Here is a 21,537-nt window from a genome sequence, read left to right on the forward strand (position 1 = left end):
GCACTTTTTTATATTGGTCCCTACACATTGGTATTGATCCTAAATGCTTTTTTTTTAGAAATTTTTTTCAATAATATAATTATGTTTTATAATAAATTATTATTTTGTTGATTATTTTTATTAATACGAATTATAAAAAAATAACTAAAATAATGAACATAATAATGATAAAACATAATAAATAATAAATATTGGTATAACGTGGGATAAACTGTTTATCAAGTATTGGCATAACGTGAGATAAACTTTACAATTAAAATGAACAAAATAAATAATAAATATAGACAAGGTTTAATTTTTTTTAAGAGATTTTAGATATATTTTTTGTCTCTATAATATTATGAATTTCCTTCTTAAAAAAAATTGCTTCGACTTTTAATCACTTTAAAGTTTTTCATCACCGCTTTTAATCCTTACTTTTCAATCAATTCATGTATGCATCATTTGAATTTTTTAGTGTGTTTGCAGATTATAATATTACTACGAGAATCTCCCCAAAAAATTGAATTTTTAATAAAAAAGAATTAAATACTAATTTTTATGTTTTTGGCGCTTAAAAGTTTTTATTTGATACATTTTTTGTTAAAATATTATTTTTTTTGTAGAGATTATTTTCTAGGACCAAATGTGTGGACTAAACAATTTTGGGACTAAACAATTTTGGTTGAAGGTTTAACTATAGTTTTGATCCCTCCATTTTAAAATAACATAGTTTTGGTCCCTCTTTCAAATTTTGAAATTAAAAGTAGTGACAGTTCCACATCGTTGGATCTTATGACACGTCATTTAAAATATGTGACATCAACAATTTTAAATTTGTAAAAAAAAAAATCAATTTTGAGTTAAAAAATATTAAAAAAGGGACCAAAATTGCGTTTATAGCATAGCCTATAAATTTTTCCTCTTAAGCTTACCCTTATTTTTTTATTATTAAAACTTTATTTATATCCTTTATAATTGATCGGAATTGACCAAAATGTTACTGTCGAAAATGGGTGAGTGGTTGCTTTAACTGGAACAACGAAGGATGCGTACCTGCAAACACTCCGACGTTCAAGTCAGTGTTGTGTTTAGAAGAGGGTGCTAGGGGAGTAGATAGAATCTTACCTTAGGGACTGCTGAGAGGCACCTTTATATAGTGTGGAGGTGCAAGAGCCGTTATAATGCACACACAGGGCTTCAAATTCGTGGGAACCGTAACCGCCAAGCAAGATTCGCGTAAGCGTGAGGGGATTCAAGCTGGAATAGATATTCTTTTTGCTACGAGCACCCCCCCCACCCCCCTCGCGCCCATAAAAGGGCTTACGAAAATGGGTCTGTGAGCATTTGCTCGATCTAGAACAATAATTATAAGTTATTATACTTTAAATATGGAATATATGACATCACAAATAAGCTATAGTAAAATGAAACACTCATTTACGATAAATAAATAAAATGACATTACAAAAACAATCCAAATAGTTCTTTCTTAAAAAAATCAAATAGGTGACAACAAATTTAAATGAAAAAGACAATCGAAAGATCTATTTCATTAAAAAAAAAATTCTTTTTTTAACTTTGACATTTTATTACTATGTTTAATTTTTTTTATAAAGTATAAACACTTAAATGATAATTAAATAAATATAAAGTAAATTTTAGTACATACAAATTAATTTATTAGTAATATATAAAAAATTAAATTAATAATTTTAAATTATTAAATACTAAGATCGGTTATATGATATGAAATAGGTCTCTTATAACTTAACCAATGTCCTGAGTTTGTATCTAGTCTTAGGTATGAAGCATCGTTAAAAGTTTATCACTCATTTTGGTCCCACAAGATTAGATAGATTAATCTCCGCGGTTACGCACACAAAAACTCTTAGAAAAAATTTGTCACTCATTTGGGTCCCACAAGACTCGAGAGATTAGTAATTGGTTTAGTTTTGTAACAAAAAAAACCCAATTACCCATTACCAATTTCACCGTATAAAATAATTGGTTTAGCTTTGTAAAAAAAAGTATAAAGTGAGCATAGTTCAGTTGGTAGGACAATGCATTATTATATGCAGGGTCAGGGTTCGAACCCCGGACACCCGACTTATTCACCTTATAAGGTGAATTCTAGCCACTATGCTACCTGACAAAAAAAAAGAAGTATAAATAATAATTTAATAAGTACAATTACCAACTACTTTCTAAAATTTCTAAAAAAAAAACCCATTATCAATTATGCCACGTGTATGTGAATAACCTTTAAGCACTAACACGTGAGTGTTTGGAAAAAAAGCACTAACACCTTTTAGCACAAAAGCACTAACACGTGAGTGTGTAGAACAAAAGCTACAGACCCACAATTCCATTGTTTTATCTCTCTTTCAAAACAAATGAGTGTTTGGAGTTGAAGGTTCTTCTTCCCCTACCAACAAAACCCACGCCTCCAGTCACCTCTCCTCTTTTATCTTCTCTGTCACGGTAATGTCTTGTTCCGGCTATCGTTATTTATTTTCTTTCTTTTGCTTTATGGTCTCTTCTTCTTTCTGTTTTCCTCTGATTTATTTTCAATCTAGATCTATTTTAGATCAAACCACCACCTGGATTCATTCTTGCAGTCATCGTTATTCAGTCTCGCAGTCACCGTTAATCAATTGTAAGTGACACTGTGACCTTACTTCATTAGATTTGCTCAGATTTCACCATTAGATATAAAAAAAAAACCCCAATTTTTTTTATCTAAAACCCTAACTTTTTTCTTTCAAATTTGACATTATGTGTAATTTTAAAATACTTCTAACTCTTTGCTTTGTAAAATTCATATTATGTTGATTTTGGGTATGTGATTGATAATTTTCTCATGGTTTTATTTTTAAAATCAATCTTTTTATATATATTTTTGGTCTCATTTAATCATTAATTGTTTGTCTCACTAAATCAAAAAGCTGGATTGGTATTTGATAGTACATAATGTTTCTGAGTATTTCTATTGTTTGTATTATCTTTTGTTGATCCTATTTTTCCTTGTTTTTTTATTATTATTGCAATTTATAAGTAAGCCATGGTTAAGCATAATAATGTTCTATTACTTGAACATAGTTTCTATGCTTCGACTACAACAGGTGCTAGAAGTACTAGATGAGATGTTCACGTTCTATGCTTTTGACTACAACAAAGTTGAGCATATATATAGGTGATTCAATAATTTCTGTGTGTGAAGTTAGGCACATAACTAGATTCAATAGTTAGTTGTTGCTTTTGCGCATGTATGTGTGGCTGAAGTTTTTCTATGAAGTATGGACTCCGACACGGACACCTGACATGGTATTGACACGGACACGTCGACATTGCTAATGTATAAAACATAGGACACCGACACCGATACTCATATATTAAGTTATTTATAAAAGATTTACATTGAGAATCAAAATACATACATATGCATCTAATTTGAGCAATTTATTTCATTAAAAAAAGTTTTATAACAAGGTACAATAGTATTTGGCCTTTATTTACCCATCTACAATCGAAAAATTTAAAAACGATGTAATCAAATTTAATGTCTATATTCCTCGTTGATCAAAGTTTCTCAAACATCATTAACTCTTGAATCTACTATGTGTGAAAGTTGAGAATTTTTTTTAGAAATTTATCTCAGTTGTCCGACACGCCTCATATAAGTGTTATATAGGTGTCGAACACCAGTCTAAGGAATGTCGAAGTAAAAAAGAAAACAATTTATTTAAGGCAATTGTCCGACACATGACGTACGAGTGTTATATGAGTTTTGAACACTGACGCGTGTCAGACACCGCGACACGTTTAATCCTAGAGGTGTCCGTGCATCATAGCCAAACTTACATAAGCTATGTAGGATATTGAAAGTTGGATATTGAATATAATTTCTTTGGTAGAGTTCTATCACTAGATATATTAATTGTTACCAATCAATTACTCCTCTTTGACCTCTAATGATCTTCTATTTGACCCTATTATCTATGTTTGTAGATAAAGATACAAAAAATCACAAGATTGTTTAGAGGAGAAAATATGACAAGTTTAATTGAAAAGAGTACACTTTAGCTTAATTTAATCTTACTCTAGTTTCACTTTTTATCTATTCCTCCTGCAGGGTTTAGTTTTTAGTTCAAGAATGAATTTACTTCAACACTTTAAGAAGCCTTGCACTCATGAGCATGTTGAAAGTCCTTGATGTTGTTATAGTGTCAAAAATCTTATCTTTATGAGTTGAAGTGTGTTGTCATTTGGTGATAATTTAGATTTCAGATGTAACAATTTTAGTAGACATTTAGATGCTAATTTTGAAAATGTAATTACAAAAAGAATCTGTGAATTTGGTCTCAGCTTCGTTAAATTTATGTAGTATATATTTTGACGTTGAAAAAAATTTAACTGTTGTGTGCATCTTTAAAATTGACAATTAGAGTCTCTTAAAATAATTGTTATTGAAGAAAAAAAATATTGAGTGTGAAGTAGTGCCACTGCAGTATGTAACTCAATCTGGGAAAAGCCAATTTTTTTTTTTTTTAAAATGTCCCAATAGGCAACGGTTTTACAGCGTGGTTAACAAAGAAACCGCACCCTAAAGTTATTAATGCATACCGTGGCCTAAACAACAGGCGATAGTTTACAATCGTCGCATATAAGAAACCGTGGACTAAAATAGACTCTTAAAGCGTTGTCTATTCACACATTTTATTCAACGGTTTCAGGATTCGTGGCCTAAAGACAAAAAACCGTGGCATATGGAATAGGCAACGGCCGCATATACCACGCCCGAAAAATCGTGGTAAAAACGTTTATGCTACGGTTTATGCACTTCTAGCCACAGTTTTCCGTTGTTGCCTAAGGCGAAAAATGGTGTAGTGGGAGCTTCACTTTTTCAGATAAGATTTAAAGCAAGTGAAATATTTTAGACCAAGTTTTCTTAGCCGATACAGTTTATAGTAGGATTTCCACCAAAGCCATTCGATCTGTCCAAAGTCCAAGTCTAAAGTCCTTTTTCAGTAGACCAGATTTACTATTTCCATAATTACTTTCAGCTCATGTACTAGTTCAGTTTTCTGTTGAGAAAATTTATTGGCCTACTGTCATTGCCATATCAAAAATAGAACACAAAACAAAACAAAACAAAAAAACTAAAGAAAAAATGGCTTGCTCGTTATTTCATATGAAGAACAGGAAAAAAAACTTTAAAAAAAATCGTGCTCGCCATTCCATTTGCAGAACACACAGAATGTTCAAAAAAGGTCTGCAATAATATTGAACTATATGGATAGACATATCAATTTTTTTGGTGATAGGGGCAGAAAAAAAAAATTCTCAATTGCTAGTCTTTAAGGTTGAAGATATCCTTTCTCCTTCAAGTATCCCTCTAAGTTTCTCTCAAATTTTTCATGTTACTGATCGTGGAATCGGTGAATGAATAATGGAGAGTTGTTATATATAATAATCCCTCTATTAACTCCTTCTCCAAAAAATGGAACTAGAATGTGGAATAGAAGAAAGTGGGACTCTAGGTCAACTAGGAATGAAGTTGCAATTTACTTCCAAATACACGCACTACTTATTCAGAACTCAAGAACGTGCCCCTTTTTATTTTCTCTTACTAACATTTAATTTCCTATTATTAGATAAAGGGATGATGACAATGCTAAATGGAAATCAGCCATATGCATGTACATCAAGAACTAGTACATGGTGCAAACAAGTCAATATCTCTTCCTAAATAATAGGCATCATAGTCATTGCATATCATAGTCATTGCCTTAAAAATCTATAACAGAACTAATACGTATATATTCTCTTGGTTACCTAGGTGTCATCCTCTCCTTGTCTAATAAAATTAATTATCTTAACCATACCATTTATAGCTCACACTTTTTTTTTTAAAGAAAATTATTATTCATATCTGTTTTCAAAATACTTTAAACTAAAATAGGGCATCCGTTAAATTACTTGTAGCTTTAACTTGACTAAATATTGAAAAAAAATTATAAAGAGATGCTATCACTTAAATACTCAGACATAAATTATTTTATGTCAAATTAAGATATGTTACTCTAGCACAGAGGTAAGATAAAATATCCTGGTCTTACATCACCAAACGGTTGTACAAATATCATTACTCTAAACGTTTGAGGCACCATTAAACTGTTTATTCCTTGCATGGCTTGTGAATCCTTCATTGGGAAACATCTTCACATCATTGAAATGTAATATCATTGAGAAAAACAAAATATTTCTCTGTTGAAATCACCACCAGCTAAAGCTGCACAGAAGAAAGGAATAAAACAAGTATTAAGATATTAACTAAAGCAAGTCAAGTGACCAGAACTCAATGAATTTATCAAAGCGAGCAAAAGAATCTGAATCATCTGGTGCAACAACTAATGCTTTTAAAGATAATTAGAACTCAATGAATTTATCAACTGAACAAAAGAATCTGAATCATCAAACAAATTTTTTGTCAGTTCCAACTATATCCAAGCACACAAAAGAAAGGAAAGAATGGTCTATTATGGCAGATAAACTTGCATGGAAAGGACAGAGAAAGTAAGTGAGACACCAACTTTTTAGGGGCAAAAGTATTGAAAGAAAACAAGCATTTGCAGGTCACTCAGTGTATCAGCTGAAAATTAACATGCAGCCACATTTTTAACACCATTCAGAATATTAACACCATTAAGAATATTAGAATTTATTAGAGCCAAACATGTGTCAAGTTACGAACTTTGCTTGACAAGAGATCAAAACAGAGAGCTAAAAAGGTGCTAGAATACAAGCTACTTTTTTTAAAAAAAAATAATAATGAAAAAAGTATATTAAGATAAGGATGGAAGAGTTTCCGGCCCCTACTCCCCTTGAAGAAACGTCTATTAACCCTCAATAATCACTTTTTGTCCTTTTTTATTTTCTTCAAAAGTGCTAAAAAGTTGAAGGCCTCATCATAGGTTCCTAACAAGGTTTTAAACTGTTGCCGTAGTTGTCTCACAATCCTTTCTGTTGCGTAGAATTGCGGTCAAATGCGGTTTCTGCGACCTCAATAATGGTCATGTTGCAGTCACAGAAACATCACAAACCTTGATTTTGTGGTGACCCAGATCACAGTCACAGCCCTTAATCTAACACATTGGTTCTTAATACCCCAATCGTAAGCATCTCGCAAATCACAAGTCATCTAATTACAAAATTTTGCAGGGCAGTAGATTTTAAGCACCTTTTCCTGAATACTAAACTACCTGTTATAATAATTGAGTTTTCTTGTGCAACCTAACTACCTGGATTCAAAACATTATATGGATTCAAAAGAAAGACAGGGATTTCTTTGAGAAAACAAACCTCCTTCCCTATGGTTATGCATTAAATCTGAATTTAGCATACAAGTGCCCAGAAAATGGATAAGAGTTGATCTATAATAAATAACAGGCATAATAGAGAAACTACTACTTACATAGTCTATATGTTAGCATTAACTAAAAGTTGACATGTTGCAGAGGCTTTCGGGAATTGGGACAATATGCTTTTTTCACATTCACTCGAGATTGTCATGGATTGTAAAAAATTTGCATTCTTCAAAATATATTTTGCTATCATTCGTTTACTTGGTCGGATTGCTAAGTACCGAAGAGTGCAAGTTCTAAGGTGTGATAAAAGGCATTGTGGAACAAATTCTGGGTCCACCCAATTTTCTTGATCGTCTTCATTTCCCTTTGCCGCATATGACCCCTGTTTATTGTACACAAAATAAAACAAAACATAAAGCTTTTTTGTTAAGAAAAGATAAACAGAGTATGATTCTTAAACTCAACAAACCCTGTAAAGTTTGAGATTTTGAAGCATAGGGCAGTGGTGGAGAACTTGTACTACCAAACGCCATCTATTGCAGAGCTCCAAGTAGGTCAAATTGTGAAAGATAGGAATATCATCATATGGGGGCTGAGGCTGACCGACCTATATTACGCAGAAAGACACTAACAAATTAGGGTGACATTTCCGAAAGAAAAAGAAAATAAATCACTACAAAACACTGACACTGACACTGACACCCACCCTAACATGTTGATAATAATAATAGTATGAGAAAAGTTGAATTATAGAATGTAGTCAGATGATAGTGTCTGTTGTTTGTGCTACAAATGCATTGTATTCATAATAAAACGGACCTGGTAGACTTTGCGGTACAACTTGAATGTATCTAAGCGCAGAGAGTTAGAAGTAGAAAGTGCTTTCAGCAGAAAACGGTAACACACACGTTGAGTGATATCTGCTCTAATCAATTTGGGTAAGCTTAAGCTTAAGGTTTTAAACTGTTGAATGGCAAGAGAGTCCTCACCACGACGCAAGTATATACGAAATAATTTTAGATCCTCAAGAACTGGACATCCAAATAGAAGCAAGATAAAATCTCGTTTTGTAGCGAATTCAATTGCTCTCAACCAAAGGGTTTTGAGTGATGGAAATCCAAATCCAATGGAAGAAAAAGAAAAACCCTTGACAGAGAAGCGATGGAGGTCAAGACGGTTCGGCAGGTGAAGATGGTAATAGGCAATTTTGGTAAGTAGCTATTATCATAATCATCCACGTCGAGATGGAGATCATCATAATAACCCAAATGGAGATTGAGACGAAGATACTTTAGTTTGCGTTGAACAACAAGGTTGACCCATTTGACAACATTGGGACAAGTGCGCTTATACTCAAGATGAGGGTTACCGTACCCATAACGAGACGAGGCTTTTGAGCCTCTCAATATAATAAAATCAATTTTAAAGTGCTTGTTAAATTATTATTATTATTATTATTTCAAAATAATAATTAAATAAGAACAACCTCACACAATATTAAATCAAAAGGAATGGTGAAATGGTCCAACGTCTTAGCAAAAATAGATTATCTACCACGTGAATTTTGCTAGACTAATGAGAGATCTTGATTCCTATGATTGTATAATCAAGACACACTTATGATAGAATTTCAACTGCAGATTGGACAGACTCTGATAACTACACTTGTCCTAAAAGTTGGCAAACTAATTCACAGTGTATGCACCAAGAGCCTTGTTCACTAACAACAACGGTAGAGTGAGGCACAAGAATGAGAATACTATTGCTGGTTGGAAAATTGGAAGCTGGTTCAATTCAAATCCAAAGACAATTTGCATATGAGATTCAATGGACAATAGAATAATCAATAGCAGAAGTAGGGATTATCCCATTTCCTGCGGTGTCTTGGGTTGAATTTTTTATTACTCCTCGTAATTTATTCCTTCACTTGGAATGTTGGGGTGCGGACTCGAAATCAAAGAAATTCAAGGAAGGAATTTGGTTAATTTTACATGCGATGATTTGGGTGACTTAGAGATTTCGTAATGATAGGATTTAGAGCGATAAAGTTAATGAGGTCGATGATATTGTTGAAGCGATTAAGCTCTTCATTTAAAAAAAATCCATTAATGAGGTCGATAAAATCCATTTCAAAAAAAATAATTGTATTTTTAAGACAAAGTTTCTATTAATGGATTTCATAGCCAATGCCTTTAAGACACGTGTTAACAAAACTCATTTCATCTTTCATAATTTCTACAATATCACCCCTTTTTTTAACAAAAGTAAACGATATCCATTCATTCAAATTGATGGAGTACATCGATACAATACAAATCCAAATTCGCTAAAAACAAAAAGGATGAATATGTGAACAAACTCACAGCATCCATGTTAATAGCATAAAACGGCAAAGTATATATGCCTACAAATATGACTAATATGACTATATTCAAGTCTCCAAAATACTCATGTCTCCGGATCTGCAACGTTGACGACGCCAAAGTCATTGTCATTGATCGGATCTGCACTTGCTCAAAGTTAATCTTTCAACCTGAATCAAATAAACACCGCACTAAGACGGGAAATCAAAAACACCCCGCACAAAGACGGGAAATCAAAACAAACAGAGTCGTTCAGAGACGACGAAATCACAAAAACAAACGGAAAAAAAAACAGAAAATATGTGAAATCACTTATTCAATTAGGATATAAGGAAAAACAACTCAGAGGGGTGATTTTTGAGTCAAAATTGACCCTAAATCACCCCTCTGACAACAAAGAAAGGGGTGACGGCTAGGGTTTGAGAAGGAGAGAAGAGAGAGAAGAAGAAGAAAGGGGTGACTAATATCACCCCTGAAAATTATTCCATTTATGCTTGTCCAGATAGTTTGTGCGTCAAGCCTTAACCCCGTGAAAAATACAGTACCAATTTGTAAAAATATTAATTCTGTAAAATCAATAAATATTGAAGACTTATTTAATTTCAAACTTAAACAATGCGCATGAGAACTAGCAAAATGTTTCCCTGTAATCAAGGTGTTGGGGTTAAAGGAACTTGGAGTCTATCATCAATCTCACTTCAATGATTAGTTGATTGCTTGGTTTTACTTGAAATGTTACTATTTGTCAAGGTGTTGAAGTTAAAGGAACTTATCAGATGGATTAAGGTAGGTGGCTATGTAGTAACGTTGCAGAGGTGAGTCATGCCAGAGCCCAGAGACAAACTTTTGACGCATATGGTCGACAGTGAAAGGTTTATTAGTCCGCGGGTTTCTTTCAGCACATCAGCCACTTGTTCGTGTGTTTTATGCGAAAATATATCCACACCATATAGCACTGCTGGTTCAAAGCTTCTCTTGTAAGTGATCTATCATGCAATAGTCTCCAATCAAACACATTTTTATGGAGCTTCGCTTTTCCAAATAAGATTCAAGGCAAGTGAAAGATTAGAATCCAAGTTTACTTGCCGCTGACCTGAAATGTACTAGTCATTCATGTACTAGTTCAGAATTCAAATTTGCAGAATTGCTTCCACCTCATGTACTAATTCGATTTCCTGTTGATAAAATTTGTTGGCCTGCTGCGCAGAATTGCTTCCACCTCATGTACTAATTCGATTTCCTGTTGATAAAATTTGTTGGCCTGCTGCCATTGCCACCTCCAGATCCTATTTACAAAAAATCCATGTTCTGCAACTGTAGAATTCTTCTGCCTCAGTAGAGAAATATGGTTGGGAATGATTACTTCAGAGAGTGTTACTACCTAGACATTTCTCTTTCAAATATGATATTTGTTGATTATCTCTCAAATCATTGTTAACATTTGGCAGAGAACCAATGTGTCCCATTACGCATCAAAATTTTCTGCTTCTAGGACATCCCTCTGACAAAATTGAGGCTTGACCTACACATACTATTCTAATTTCTAACTAACCTAGTTGATATACCGCAACTCTGCCATTCCACCCTGCAAACACGTGATATTTAATTTATATATATATATATATATATACGATTAATAAATAAGCACTCAATTGAAGGTTACCTTCCGACACAGCTTGAGATGAACCACGTATGCAACCAGCCATTGAAGCCTTAAAGAACTAATTAATGATAAGAAGCCTCTAATTATAACTTAATGATGGATACGATGATTGTTGTGTGTGCGATCATGAGTAATTACCTTATTACCACTTGGGTTGCGCTAGACTGTATATGGGGGAACTCGTGATTGTATCATCAGGGCACACTTATGTTAGAATTTCAATTGCAGAGTGGATAGACTCTGGTGACCACACTTGTCCTGAAAGTAAACAAAGACTAATTCGCACCAAACTATGCATTAAAGATCCTTGTTTGCCAACTAGGAAAGTAATGTTTCAGTGAATGAGGCAACCACTAACAACAAACAGTGGCACCAAGAGGCACAAGAATGAGAATGTTATTTCTTGATGGAAAATTGGTAACTGGTTCAATTAATATCCAACAACAATGGGCATACGAGATTCGGCTTACTCGCAACAACCGGAATGGACAATAGAAGAATCAATAGCAGAAGTAGGGGCTATTCCATTTCTGGTAAACTTTTGAAATCTAAAAGATTCGAGAATCCAGGAACATGTTTTGACGGGTATTTTCAAACTATCTATCTATAACAAGATTTTGATCATGGCAGCTGGAGCATTTCACAACATATTTGAAGTACTTGAATCAGGAATGACTATGGAAGCAGGAAAAAATGTTGCAGCAGAAATATATAGATTATCTATGATAAATGATCGTAAAGTGCAAATTGGAGCAAGTTCTAAAGCAATGCTTTCTCTAGTTGGACTATTAAAAGAAAGTACATCAATTGGTATAAGAGATACTGATACTGCATTATTCACTCTTGCTGCTTATGATCCTAAAAAGTTATGTATGGTAAAAGCTATATTGATGAAAACAAAGTGTGTCACTCATGAAATTAAGCATGTCAAAATTTGACACGAGTGCAGAGGCAAATCCTATTCCATTTGACAAGATTTTAATAAAAATATCTAAAATCATCCATAAAACCATGCTTCATTGCAAAATCCTCAAGAGCTTATCTTTCACCAAGAAAGACTATACGGTTTCCAAAGGCCCAGATCTGCATGCAAAATAAAAAAAATAATGTTAGATGTTAATTGAATTGCAGAAATTCAATAATTTTGATGTTAAATTTCCCATATAAACTAGACATCCAACACAAACACAATATAATACTTGTTTCTCTAACTTTACAATTGTTCGGCGATTAAAGTAAAAACATAGTGATGTTACTTGGACAACATAAATATATATATATATATAGGTGGACCGTTTTTGCTCTCGGTACACCTTAGATGGGACCCTGATAACATTCTACATATATATATTAGACAAAAGTAAATGACCATTGATCATTGAGGGTGAGAACACTGCAGATATTAGCATTAGGCATTATGTAATGCCATAAACTATCGAGTCCTTGTTACTAAAAAAGTAAAACATGCTAGTTGTTGTAAATTAGACACATCTGAAGCTAACAGACACAGAAAAATGAAGAGGGAAGAAGAGGGAAGTGGAAACCAGAGAAACCACTCCACAAAGTTTAAAAGATTTGAGTAACATATGGGACAACAAACTGTGTCAACAAAACAGATTATTCCTTGTGCAGTTTAACTGTATGGTTATCAACAAAACCAAAGAGTTGCTGGGCCACTCAAAACATCATATGCTATCTAAAGAAGTAACAGGCAGAATAGAGAAACTACTACTTACATAGTCTATATGATACCATTAACTAAAAGTTGACATGTTGCGGAGGCTTTCGGACATTCAGACAATTTTCTTTTTTCACTTTCATTTGAGATTGTCATGGTTTGTAAAGAGTTTGCATTCTTCAAAATATATTTCTGTAACATAAGTTGACTTTGTAGACCTGCATTGTTCCGAATAGTGCAAGTTCTAAGGTGTGATAAAAGGCATTGTGGAACAAATTCTGGGTCCACCCAATTTTCTTGATTATCTTCATTTCCCATTGCCGCTATTGACTCCTGTATATTGTACACAGAATAAAACAAAACATAAGGATTTGTTAAGAAAAGATAAACCGAAAATGATTCTCAAACTTAACAAACCTCGTAAAGTTTGAGATTTAGAAGCTTAGGACAGTGGTGGAGAACTTGTACTACCAAATGCCAACTATTGTGAAGCTCCAAGTATGTCAAATTATGAAAGATAGGAATAACTTCATATGGGGACTGAGGCTGACTGACCTATATTACGTAGAAAGACACTAACAAATTAGGGTGAAATTTCCAAAAGAAAAAAGAAAATAAATCACATTGTTACATTAGTGTATTGTATTCAATTCAGGACTACGAATGAAACACTGACAACACCCACCCTCACATGTTGATACCAATAAAAGCATGAGAAAAGTTTAAATTATGGAATGTAATAAAATGATCGGTGTCTGGTGTCTAATACAGACAACTTGTGTCGGTTGTCTGTGCTACATAGATTGAGGTAACATGCATTGTATTCATAATAAAACGGACCTGGTAGACTTTGCGGGCTTGTGTGTACAACGAGAATGTATCTAAGCACAGAAAGTTAGAAGTGGAAAGTGCTTTCAGCGGAAAATAGCGACACATAGATTGAGTGATATCTGCTCTGATCAAATTGGGAAAGCTTAAGCTTTTGAACAGTTCAATGGTAAGAGAGTCCTCCTCATCGCAAGTCAAGTATATATCATACAATTTTATATCTTCAAGAATAGAACATCCATACAGAAACAAGACAAAATCTGGATCTTCAGAGAAGTCAACATCATTCAAACTAAGGGTTTTGAGTGATGGAAATCCAAATCCAATGGAAGAAAAAGAAAAACCCTTAACAGAGAAGTGACGGAGATCGAGACTAACAAGGGTTTTGCAGGTGAAGATGGCAATAGGCAATTTAGCAGTAGGCAATATGGGTACGATGCCATCATCAATGTCCGAGTAATCCACATGAAGATGGAGAAGAAGATGTTTGAGTCTGCGTTGAACAACAAGGTTGACCCATTTGACAACATTCGGATAACTGAGATGATATGCAAAATGAGGGTTACCATATTCAATGTCGAGGGAGAAACTGTTGATGAAGTGAGAGCCGGCGGTAGCAGCGGAGTCTCGAGAGACGAAAACAGAGTAAACACAATCGTTAAATCTTGAATTAGATTCAATGCTATCAATTTTGATGTCGGTGAAGTCGATATTGTTAAGATAGCGCCAGAGATGAGTCCATCTCTTGCAAAGAATGCTTGTTGCAACAGCTTCTTTGGTGGTGAAAAGTGAGAGAATGCGACAAAGAACATCGTCCGGTAAAGCGTTGATCTTATCCGCCGCCGTTGGTTTTGAACTTCTCTTTTCCCGCATTTCACCTTCTTGTTCAAACAATTACGGCGGGTAAGGTGTAAAATCAGGTTTTGGCTCTCAAATTATATATAAATCTCTCAATTGGAACAGCTGTGTTTTTTCTCAATTGAAAGAATTTATTAAACCTTTTTTCTTACTTATTTTAGGAAATAGTTTTTTTTTTTTTTCAAAGTAATCTTTATCTTTATCATACTAAAAGTTACATAGTTTTATCTAGCCTTAATCCTGTCTTTTTTGATGGATCTAATTAATTTTTATAAAACTTTATACCACTGCCGTTTTTTATATTTAAGTCTAACCATAATCCCGCCTTATTAGGATACCTAAAAATTGATTTGATTTGTACACAAAACTTATTCACATACCATTTCTACAATATGTGATTGCGATTTTCTTTTAAATTATAAACGTATTTATATAATCTAAAAAAAAATAATGAGATAGTATAAAAATTGTGGTCTTTAAATTTTGACACGGCAATTTGTGTGATCTTCCCATGTGGTTATAATCTCACTTAATGGGATTAAACTAGTGTTGTCTACGGTGAGAGACCTCTATAGGTCTCCTACCGGTGGGAGACCCCCACCTTTTTTTTTTTTGCAAATCAATTAAAAACCATTGGATGTATTGATGAAAGACATTGAACGGTTGTGATGTACAGGGAATATGGCCCATAAAAATTAATATTTAATCATAAATTTTGATTTTAAAAAATGAAATGGAAATTGAAATTAAACTTAGGAAAGGGTGTTTTGGGAATTGTCACAAAAAAAATTTAAAAACCCAGCACGGTTTGGAAACACTATATTCAATTTTTTTTTTTAACAATTGCTAAAACATTATAATGGAGTTTGATAATTTTTAATTTAATTAAACCTCTGCAAAATTAAGCCTATTTTAATTTAATTTCTTTTCTGTCCATCTGGATTGTTATTATTTCTCTTCTGTTTTCGTTTTATTTCCAAAACAGTCGTTGTGCATCTTATATGGACTAGCATTATAATGGTTTAATTAAAATAATTTTTTTGGATTGTATTAAAATAAAATTTAATTTTAGAGAGGTTTAATAAAATTTAAAATTATCAAACTGTTGCCGGGTTTTTAAATTTTTTGTAACAATTCCCAAAACACCCTTTCCTAAGTTTAATTTCAATTTCCATTTCATTTTTTAAAATCAAAATTTATGATTAAATATTAATTTTTGAGGGCCATATTCCCTATACATCACAACCGTTCAGTGTCTTTCATCAATACATCCAATGATTTTTAATTGATTTGCAAAAAAAAAAAAAAAAGGTGGGGGTCTCCCACCGGTAGGAGACCTATAGAGGTCTCTCACCGTAGACAGCACCGATTAAACTCGGTTGTTATTGTTGTTACATCTTTCTTTGAGTCACGGGATATTAGTTCAAGATATGTACAAGATACAAATCGCTTTTAGTATCTCAAAGACCCTTTGGTTAAGAAAATACCACTTATGTCATCAAATGTAGCCAGTAAAATCAACTTATTAGCTTAACACTAGAAATCCATTAAATTGAGTGTTCAATTAACATGGTGTTCTAATCATTGAGAGTGAGAAAAATAGAGATATTAGTGTTAGGTAATACCCAAAACTATAAAGTTTTCATTACTAGAAAGGTAAAGCAAGATAGATATAGTAAATTTGACAAATCTAAAAAGAACTGAGTACGAGACATAAAAATGGATGGATAAGTGAAAACCAACAGAGGAGCCACTCTACCAGGTGAATGGATTTAAGTCACATGTGAGACAACAAACAATTTGAAACAACAATTCCATGGTAAACCCTCCAATGACAATCAAAGCTGATGCAGTTTTTGCTGACATATAAGCAATCAGGAATATACCAAGACATAAATATAACACCCTGATATGGTCAAGAATTACTATTTCGGAATGCTACACTGAGACATGGATAATTAATATTACATAATTCAACCACTTCGTAAAATAACACTTCGTTAACTTGAGCATTAAAATAAATTTAACTAAAGATAGTTCAAGATTAAGACACAAAAATGCAGTTTGGTTCCAAGACAAGAACAAGGATTAACACCAAAAGTCGACAACTTTGACTAAAATTTAGTTCAAGACATCAAAAGGAAAATCACATAGTTGCGCTCATCCAAAATAAAACGCTCAACAGCATAAACATTACAAAGATCCATAAACTTAACACATAACAAAATAGCAAGATTCAATAATTAATCATTTGTTCCAAATCAGTCTGCAACGCCCTTATCTTGTTGCACCATCTGAAAAAGAACAAATAGCACAGGATGAGATCTACTTATTTTCGTGTGTTCCAACTAATACCATAAGTGTGGCCTCTAAATTCTAATTTGCCTTCATTTACACATTCCATGTATATCAATAATACATATGCATTCCAACATGCGCACACCCCCCCACACACACCCACCCACACACACCCACACCCACACCCATATTACAGCACATATATAGCATGCATTTCCAAACGGTGGCCATAGAAAACCAAGGACATGGAAGTAAAACAATGCAGCATAGATCACATTTTAAAATTAACAGGACTAAGGAGGCAACCGATAGCCAGGTTAATTAGTGTATCAGCCAAAAATTAACATGCATAACAAACCTTGATGTCGTAGCTCAAGTCAAATCACAATAACAGACCATTATTTTAAACCTCAGTTCTTAATGCCCATACTGCAAGCTTCGGCCAAATCATAAATCATGTGAATGTGATTATTGCATTTTGTGGAGTTGTATTACCTAATATCCTATGACAACAAAACCAAATTTCCAAAAAGATCATTTAGATCTTATTGGTATTTAGAGAGACAATGTAAACATTATATGCTATCAAAAGACACACCCGTATCCCTTTGAGAAAACAACTACTTATTTAATCTATGTACACAATTACTGCTCTGCAGTTATGCAACAATCGGAATTTAGCATACAAATACTAACTAAATCATTTAAAGATATCTTTTTGTGAACCTGTGCAACGAAACTTAGTCATGATCTCGTACTACCCCATAGATCAAACTACCAAATTCAGCAGTTACGTGGTAGAAGCTAATGAAACGACTGGTAGGATAGAGAAACTACTACTTACATAGTCTAAATGTTATCAATGAACTAAAAGTTGACATGTTGGAGAGGCATTGGGGCATGGGTACAACTTTCTAGCTGTTTCAGACGGTTGCCTTATGGTCCAGATTGTCATGGTTTGTAAAAAATTTGCATTTTTCAAAATATATTTTGCCAACATAAGGTCACTGTGAAAGCCGTTAAAGCGTTTAATGTTGCAAGTTCTGAGATATGATGGAAGGCATTGCGGAACAAATTCTGGTTCCGCCCAAGGGTCCGACCAATCATGTTGACAATATTCTTCATTCCACTTTGACGAGTACTCCTCCTATAAATAGCACACGTAATAAAATTAAACATAAAGGCACGTTAATAAAAGATAGACTGACTATGATTCTTAAACTACACAAACCAAATGAAGTTCGAGAATTTGAAGGTTAGGGCATTGGTGAAGCACTTGTACTACCAAATCCCATCTATTGTGGAGCTCCAAGTGCGTCAAATTATGAAAGACAGCAATGTCATCATAACATTGTTGCAGCTGATTCACCTAAATTAGGTAGAAAAACAAACAATCAAATCAAGGCAAAACATCGGAAAAAATACTCCATCACATTTTTGTTTTGTTTGTTGTCAATCACATTCAAGTATTCAATTGAGGTCTATGAAGTACTAATACATGATACAACACAAAAACACCAGAATTAATTTGAGAAAATAAAGTTATTTGACTGTAACAATAACATGTGGACATGCTGATGCCGATACATGTGATTATTTGTAATGAAACGGACCTTGTAGTCTTTATTGTGATACAAAGTGGATGTATCTAGGCAGAGTGAAACCGAAGTAGAAACTGCTTTCACCATATAACAGGAATACGAACATTGATAGATATCTGCTTTAGTCAATTTGGGAAAGCTTAGCCTTTTAAACTCTTGAAGGGTAAGAGAATGTCCCTCTTCCTGAGAATGCATGCATATACTAGACAATCGTAGATCCTCAAGAATTGGAGATCCGGCTAAAAGCAACATGAAATCTTGAACCTCATCGAACTCAATGAGTTGCAATGAAAGTGTTTTGAGTGATGGAAATCCAAATCCAACAGAAGAAAAAGAGAATCCTTTGACAGAGAAGCGACGGAGGTCAAGAGTAACAAGAGTTGTGCATGTGAGAATAGCTGTGGGCAATTTGGGAAATTTCCTGTAACTATCATCATCAAGGTGAAAGTGATGGTCAACATCTAGACGGAGATGAAGATGGCTGAGTCTTCTTTCGCGTTGAGCAACAAGGTTGACCCATTTGGTAATATTGGGAAACCCAAAATTATAAGCAAGATGAGGATGACCGTATTGAACGCACAGCTGGAAAGTGTTGATGAAATTAGAACCATTGGCTTCTCTCGAGAGCAAAACAGAGTACACAGATTCGATCAAACGGGAGTTAGATTCAATGTCATTGACTCTGATGGAGGGGAAGACTAGATTGGGAACAGAGAGCCATAGATGAGTCCAACGCTTTGATAAAACGCTTGAGGCGACAGCCTCTTTCGTCATCACCAAAGAGAGAATGCGGCAGAGGATCTCATCCGGCATACTGCTCACCCTATCCACCGTTGCTGCTGCTGATGTTATTGGTTGCTGCATTTCACCGTCTTCTTCTTCACCCACTGCAGCCATCATCAATTAGGGTTCGTTCTACGGGTAAGTAAAGGGGTAAATGAAAATGAATATTTCAACTAAGCATTGGAACAGAGAAGATTATAAGTTGTGAGGCATTGGAAATATTGGGATGTGCTTCAAAGTTAATAATATTTCGATTTTTCTGTTCCTGCTTGTATGTATGGTCGGTCATATGAAGCGGCGCAGAGGAGTCATGAAAAATGAAAATTTTGAAAGCATTTGAAGCACATATATGTTGATGTGTTCAAAACCGAACCAATTCAAGAGAAAAACCGCAAACCGAACCAATCCAAAACAAAACTGCAAAAAATCGCATTTTGTTCAGATGTAATCGGATCATTTTCTTGCTCAACCGCATGGTTTGGTTTGGTTTGCAGTTTTCATTTTACCAACCAAACCAAACCAAACCAAACCGCAACTTAAGAAAAATGTTGATTAAACATATCCCACCTAGACCAATACTCATAGAAACTCAATGGAACAAGTTAGATTCTTTCTTTACTACGTGCTATTTGAAATTTTAGAGAAAGATTAAATCTTAGTCTTTTGCATTTCTTACTAAATAGGATTATGTTTTGTCCATGTTTTTAACTTGGTTTATGTTGTTGGAAACATTGTAAAATGAAAATGAAATTGTAATATTTGATGAAAACATTGCAGAAAATATGTTGTGTTTAAGCTTTTTAACTTTTTAATGTTGGAAACAAAAAATTGTATCGTCTAAAAAAACCGCACAAACCGATCCAACCCAAACCGCATTGGTTTGATTTGGTTTGGTTTGGATTTTATTTTTAAAGTAAACAGAACCGAACCAAACCGCAAACTTTTTTATCTTGCGGTTCAGGTAACTTTTACCCTCAAAATCGAACCAAACCACACTGTGAACACCCCTACGCATATGCATCTAGATGCTCATATTGTTGATATCACAAATTTGCCCTTCATTTAGATGGAAAAAATGGGAGGGAAAACATAATTACTCCCTTATCCCTATATATAAACCCCTTTGTATTTTTCAGATTTCGTTAGTGCAATTAATGTGTTTATTTTAGGTGTTAATATTACCAAATTATCATTTATTTGAATGTGTATTACTTTTGACTTTTAACATTTCAATATAAGTTAGTATTATTAATTATGAGTATATTTAGGAGAAAAAAAAATGAGTGCATCTGGTCATTTGAAAAATGGTTTATATTGTGGGACAAATTTTTAGTCAAATAGGTGCTTATATATGAGGACAGGAGGAGTATTAATATTCCATCCAGCCGTCGCACCTTATATTTGGAACAAAAAGTTGTGTTGTCATTTAATGGAGAACAAGAATTTCGATTTTTATCTTGTCACTTGCCTTCAATTTGTCTTGTCCCAGATCAAACGCATCCTATTTGTATCAAAAGTAATTTAACAATTACTTTAAAAAAAGTAATTTAACAATTTTTATTTTATTTTTTACAAAAATAGACTATATGTAAAAACTATCAAAATTGTTATATCATTTACTAATAGATAGTAGTATTTTTTAACTTTTCTTTTTGACCTTTTTTTAAACATTTTATTGGCTATTTGTCTCCTCCATGTTTGGATAAAATTGTATTCTTATTAACTTTTGGAAGTGTAGAAAAGGCAAGGGGAGGGAGAGCAAGAAACGATACCAAGTACAAACAACTAAACTCATTGTTGGATAACACTGCAGATGTTCAAAAAAACTCATTAATCCATTGAAATTTTTACACTTGATATAGGATAATATAGTTCTAAATGAGAGGCCTGCCAACTTTCTGGCTTTGACCTTAACCCACCAAAGCTTTTCAATGTGGCTGCATAACAGAAGCAAAGTATAGATAATAGATATTAATTGAAATTTGTCGGCAACTTCTTCCATTGTCTGTGCATAACTAGCATCATTAAGTTGTAGTCCTTGCATGGCTAGTGGATCCTTCTCTAGGCAACATCTTCGTATCATTGAAATGTAATATCATTGAGAATCATAAACGAT

General features: G+C 33.6%; 3 protein-coding genes, 2 long non-coding RNA genes and 1 pseudogene across 9 annotated transcripts in view; 2 read left to right on the plus strand and 4 right to left on the minus strand.

Moving 5' to 3' along the window:
• The first annotated feature begins 2,323 nt into the window (after positions 1–2,323).
• LOC146943437 (uncharacterized) lies at positions 2,324–4,527 on the plus strand. Its single transcript, XR_015025563.1, has 3 exons — positions 2,324–2,463; positions 2,559–2,638; positions 4,115–4,527. It is a non-coding gene; the product is annotated as an uncharacterized LOC146943437 (long non-coding RNA).
• Positions 4,528–6,016: 1,489 nt separating this feature from the next.
• LOC146943438 (putative FBD-associated F-box protein At3g50710) lies at positions 6,017–11,178 on the minus strand (annotated as a pseudogene). Its single transcript, XR_015027987.1, has 5 exons — positions 11,094–11,178; positions 8,169–8,748; positions 7,819–7,956; positions 7,457–7,731; positions 6,017–6,274 (listed from the first exon to the last, which is right to left on the minus strand). The product of XR_015027987.1 is annotated as a putative FBD-associated F-box protein At3g50710 (transcript).
• Positions 11,179–11,396: 218 nt separating this feature from the next.
• On the plus strand, positions 11,397–13,329 carry LOC146943439 (uncharacterized). The gene is made up of 2 exons (XR_015025571.1): positions 11,397–11,887; positions 12,006–13,329. It is a non-coding gene; the product is annotated as an uncharacterized LOC146943439 (long non-coding RNA).
• Positions 12,263–14,754, minus strand: LOC146943440 (F-box/FBD/LRR-repeat protein At4g00160-like). Its single transcript, XM_085741713.1, has 4 exons — positions 13,894–14,754; positions 13,471–13,608; positions 13,112–13,386; positions 12,263–12,458 (listed from the first exon to the last, which is right to left on the minus strand). The coding sequence occupies exons 1-3, from the start codon at positions 14,752–14,754 to the stop codon at positions 13,117–13,119; spliced, it is 1,269 nt and encodes a 422-aa protein (XP_085597839.1). The 3' UTR covers positions 12,263–12,458; positions 13,112–13,116.
• LOC146943441 (F-box/FBD/LRR-repeat protein At4g00160-like) overlaps positions 13,471–21,537 on the minus strand; it is a 66,814-nt gene continuing 58,747 nt past the window's right edge. For both annotated transcript variants that reach the window (XM_085741712.1, XM_085741711.1), the window contains exon 4: positions 13,471–13,608. The gene's annotated coding sequence lies outside the window, so the exon portion shown is untranslated. The remainder of the gene's footprint in view (positions 13,609–21,537) is intronic.
• Positions 16,721–19,773, minus strand: LOC146943442 (FBD-associated F-box protein At5g60610-like). Of its 3 annotated transcripts, none has more exons than XM_085741704.1 (4): positions 18,651–19,773; positions 18,314–18,406; positions 17,882–18,184; positions 16,721–17,033 (listed from the first exon to the last, which is right to left on the minus strand). In XM_085741704.1, the coding sequence occupies exons 1-3, from the start codon at positions 19,536–19,538 to the stop codon at positions 17,897–17,899; spliced, it is 1,269 nt and encodes a 422-aa protein (XP_085597830.1). In that variant the 5' UTR covers positions 19,539–19,773; the 3' UTR covers positions 16,721–17,033; positions 17,882–17,896. The 3 variants fall into 3 exon arrangements, with proteins under 3 accessions (XP_085597830.1, XP_085597831.1, XP_085597829.1); XM_085741705.1 differs by having other exon boundaries at positions 18,323–18,406; positions 18,651–19,772; XM_085741703.1 differs by having other exon boundaries at positions 18,269–18,406; positions 18,651–19,770.

This window comes from Medicago sativa, chromosome 2 (genome assembly GCF_051527215.1).
Source record: "Medicago sativa cultivar Bolivia chromosome 2, Bolivia_mono, whole genome shotgun sequence".
Classification (NCBI taxonomy): Eukaryota; Viridiplantae; Streptophyta; class Magnoliopsida; order Fabales; family Fabaceae; genus Medicago; species Medicago sativa.